Below are 3,895 nucleotides of genomic sequence, written 5' to 3' on the forward strand. Positions count from 1 at the left end.
TTGGGATTAGTTCAAAATATAAGCACTTCCTTGAACTGAGGATTTTTGTTTTTAAATAAATATGTAATGGTGCAGATATTTTGGCATAACGCTATAACACAAAGGTTAGCCACAAATACAAATGCTTGCAATTTTGTTTTTTTATTATTATTGGTTGGTAATTAGAAGAGACATTATATTTTGACTCATTGTTTAAAAAAGAGCTACAGAGACGAGGTCTTCGCTGATCGGCACATCTTAGTCATGTGTTTACCAAATATTTCATCTCTAATACCATAAATAAAGGGACTAACAAGTCGAGGAAGACACACAAGTATTACAAAGTTAGTTAAAGGAAGATAATAAAAATATTGTCTCAGATATTGCTCTGTTAATGTAGTGGTAAAAGACAACATGCAGAGGAGCAGCTGGAAAGCATGAAGCAACACGGTTTTCCCAGCCTTGGAAGCCAATTTTCCTGAACCAGCTCTCCGAGCCACCAACATGACCCTGATGTAGGTATAGGCAATGATCAGCCACACCCCTGTAAAACTGGTCACATCAGCTATTGTTCTAACAGTATTTTGTGCTTCATGGATCGTTAATAGTGGCCAATGACAGATGGTGCTAGCAGAAAAAGCTTTCTCATTGGCTAAGAAGCTAAATATGAGGAAGCTAACAAACTGTGGAAAGAGGCCTACAGTCCACATGATAAAAACAGCCACTTTTGACCTTTGGACACTGCACACTTCAGCATGTCTCAGCGGGTAGCAGATGGCGGCATAGCGCTCCAAGGACATGACGGCCAGGTTGTAAGGAGTCACTCTAAATGTGCACGTGTTTAAGCTGATAATCAAGAAACAGAGCATCAGAGGCCATAATGTAGAATACAATGCAGTAGCATAAATAATAAAGGCAATTAAAATGTTAAGTGAATCATTTACTAACATGTGAATGAACAACACGTAGCGGGAGTTCTCCTGGAGGCGAGGAAAGCTGAAGAAGACTTTCAGTATGGCGACCATGAAGTAGAGGAAGATGATATATAAGATGCTTGTGGGTAATAAAAAAATCACCCGTATAATTTCATTGAGCTTAACGTTCGCTAGAGTTGTGGTGGTGACAAGCTGGGTAGAGTTAGGCATTGCTGAGAACCAAAAGGACATTGTCAAGAAATAAAATTACATAAAATACATCATATTCATTTCTTGGCAGACATATTTGCAAAAAGCAGGGGTGTAGGATAATCAAATATAAATTAATACAGTGTGCTGGTAAGGTGTATAATGGAAGACTAAGGATAATGATGCAACTAATTTTGAGTTGATGCAGCATTATGCAAATATAATCAGCTTGAAAAGGGACCAATTGAATTTTACCTAAGCAGGATTTGATTGGTTCATTTTCAAGCTGCTAAATTTGCATATAAAATTTGCACAATGCCGCATCAATTCCAAATTATTTGCATCTCACTGACCATCCCTATGGAAGACAACTAACGTTAAAGAAAAAAAAGGAAACCCCTTCACCCCACAGGACCACACTACCGTATGATATAATGCAAAATAACAAATATGTTTAATCAATACTTCCTATGTAATAAAATGCTAGGGTAGCTACATCTGCCTGCGTCTGTGTCATGCATGGAGAATGTATTTGCAGTTTGCATAGGAAGAGCCATACTTTTAACTGCACTCTCATCTGTAGGATCCTCCCCAGAATAAAGTGCAAACAGCTACAGAGCATCTAAATAAGCAAGATCTCTATTTTACAGTTTAATTTGGTATTTCAGCAAAACGCACTGAAGTGAAGTCACCAGTGATGATCATAATAAGCTAATTACCGGTACTATTATGCAAAATTTCATGTACATTTTTGCAATTACTCCTAAACGTAATTACAATCTGTTCATTCAATTGATTTTGTATAATCATTCATACTTAAAGAGACACTAAAGCGAAAAAAAATTATGATATTACGATTTGTATGTGTAGCACAGCTAAGAAATAAAACATTAAGATCAGATACATCAGTGTAATTGTTTCCAGTGCAGGAAGAGTTAAGAAACTCCAGTTGTTATCTCTATGCAAAAAAGCCATTAATCTCTACGACTTTCAAAGTCGTGGAGAGGGCTGTTATCTGACTTTTATTATCTCAATTGTAAGTGAACAGTTTTCTTTTTATCTGCCAGAGGAGAGGTCATTAGTTCACAGATTGCTCTGAAAGAATCATTTTAAATGCAGAGTGTTGTGTAATCTGCACGTATTAGAGAATGATGCAATGTTAGAAAACACACTATATACCTGAAAATAAAAATATGAGAATATTTTCTTTTCTGCTAAACTTCTAGTAATTATTCATAGTACACAACCAATTCATTATATCATATATTTTTTTTCGCTTCAGTGTCTCTTTAAGCATGAATTTACACGTAATTTACACTTAATTTTGTGCCAACTTTGGCGGTGTATAGCAAAGCCCTTATATATGCTATTACTACCATAAGTTAGGAAGAATAGCGGGTACAAGTCAAAAAAGAATTTTTCAAAAAGACGTTGTAGTTTTTGAGAAAATCGATTTTAAAAATGCAAAGAAAAATAGTTTTTAAATTTGAAAAAAATGACAGTTTAAAAAAAAACATTTTTCTTTGCGTAATTATGAATGCTTGCAATTACATACAAAATGATTAACGCTTTTCCCCTAAATGTTGCATTACGATTACGATGTGTAAACACAAATTATGAAGCGTAATTACACATAAGGGTAATTTCTGCTCACAGTTGTTCTAAATGCATTATTCACATATATACAAAACAATATGATAATAAGAAAAAGAAAGGGGGATTGAGGAAAGTAATAGTAGAAGAGATGAATTTCATTGGCCTTGAATTCATTAAGCTTCGCTGCTAAAGCAGAGCAGCTTAATGTGAGGCAGCGCTCGCTATGCATGCCTTACATAGCAGCCCGCATTGCTATGTAAGGAGCATGCCTTCCTTAGTTACGTGCGTTATTACATACCAAAGCGCGTAACGTTAACTGCGAGTGGTCCTGTGACGCTGAGATAATTCACTGGTGGCCACTACTATATTAGTTGACATAGTAGTAACTATGTCAATGAACATAGTAACGTCTGCTAGTGAAGTATCGCGGTCGCAAATACTTCACGGGACCACCAGCAGTTACGCGCATTGCTATGTAAGCAACAAGCACTGCTATGTAAGGAGTGCATTGCGAGCACTCCCTTACATTAAAGGAAAGCAGAGACATTCAATTCTAAACGTTTGATACTTACCCGGGGCTTCCTCCAGCTCCATAAGCTCATCTGAGTCCATCGCCATCCTCCAGCGGTCTGCCATTCAGATGCGATCAGCTCCGGTAACTAGCTCAGTCTTGTCTGTCCGGGACTTCTGCGCATGCGTGGACCTCCCGCACATGCGCAGAAGATCCAGACTTGACCCAAATGAGCCTGTTACTGAGGCTGATTGCAGCTAAATGGCAGACCACGGGAGGACAGCGAGGGACTCAGACGAGCTTATGGAGCTGGAGGAAGCCCCGGGTAAGTATCAAATCTTTAGAAGTTGATGTCTCTGGTTGGTACACTTTAAGCTGTGCCGCTAAACCAATGAATCAATGGATTAATCAAGGCCACTGTTGTCAAACACATCAATATGGACATACACTGGTAAAATCCCTTTAGATCAAATTTTCATGTTTGATAGTTACCTAAATAGAGGGGATGCCCTGGATACTATTGCCATGCCTGTCTAAAATTATTCAGCCTGCTAGGTCATTGGTAGTCCTCGGGTAGCCTTTGGAATTAATCAGGGATCCAAGCAGTGTTGTTTGCGGATTTTCGCCTCGAAAAATCTGATCTGCTTTGATTTATAATAATATTTTCCTTCTAAAACTTCAATGC

The 3,895-nt window shown here is 37.8% G+C and overlaps 1 protein-coding gene across 1 annotated transcript; it reads right to left on the reverse strand.

The window, feature by feature from the left end:
- Nucleotides 1-203: 203 nt before the first annotated feature.
- On the reverse strand, nucleotides 204-3,317 carry LOC137544765 (odorant receptor 131-2-like). The gene is made up of 3 exons (XM_068265855.1): nucleotides 3,272-3,317; nucleotides 928-1,126; nucleotides 204-825 (listed from the first exon to the last, which is right to left on the reverse strand). Exons 1-3 carry the CDS (start codon nucleotides 3,315-3,317, stop codon nucleotides 204-206), a joined length of 867 nt encoding a protein of 288 aa, XP_068121956.1.
- Between the last annotated feature and the right edge of the window lie 578 nt (nucleotides 3,318-3,895).

The sequence above is a fragment of the Hyperolius riggenbachi genome, chromosome 2, assembly GCF_040937935.1.
Source record: "Hyperolius riggenbachi isolate aHypRig1 chromosome 2, aHypRig1.pri, whole genome shotgun sequence".
In the NCBI taxonomy this organism is placed as follows: Eukaryota; Metazoa; Chordata; class Amphibia; order Anura; family Hyperoliidae; genus Hyperolius; species Hyperolius riggenbachi.

What these genes read in the sequence shown, in the direction of transcription:
- LOC137544765 (XM_068265855.1), bottom strand. Translation starts at nt 3,317, where the DNA reads ATGGCGATGGACTCAGATGAGCTTATGGAGCTGGAGGAAGCCCCGG. An exon ending in GGAGCTGGAGGAAGCCCCGG is followed by an intron (nt 1,127 to 3,271) that starts GTAAGTATCAAA and finishes TTTGGTTCTCAG; the next exon opens with CAATGCCTAACTCTACCCAG. An exon ending in TACGTGTTGTTCATTCACAT is followed by an intron (nt 826 to 927) that starts GTTAGTAAATGA and finishes CTTGATTATCAG; the next exon opens with CTTAAACACGTGCACATTTA.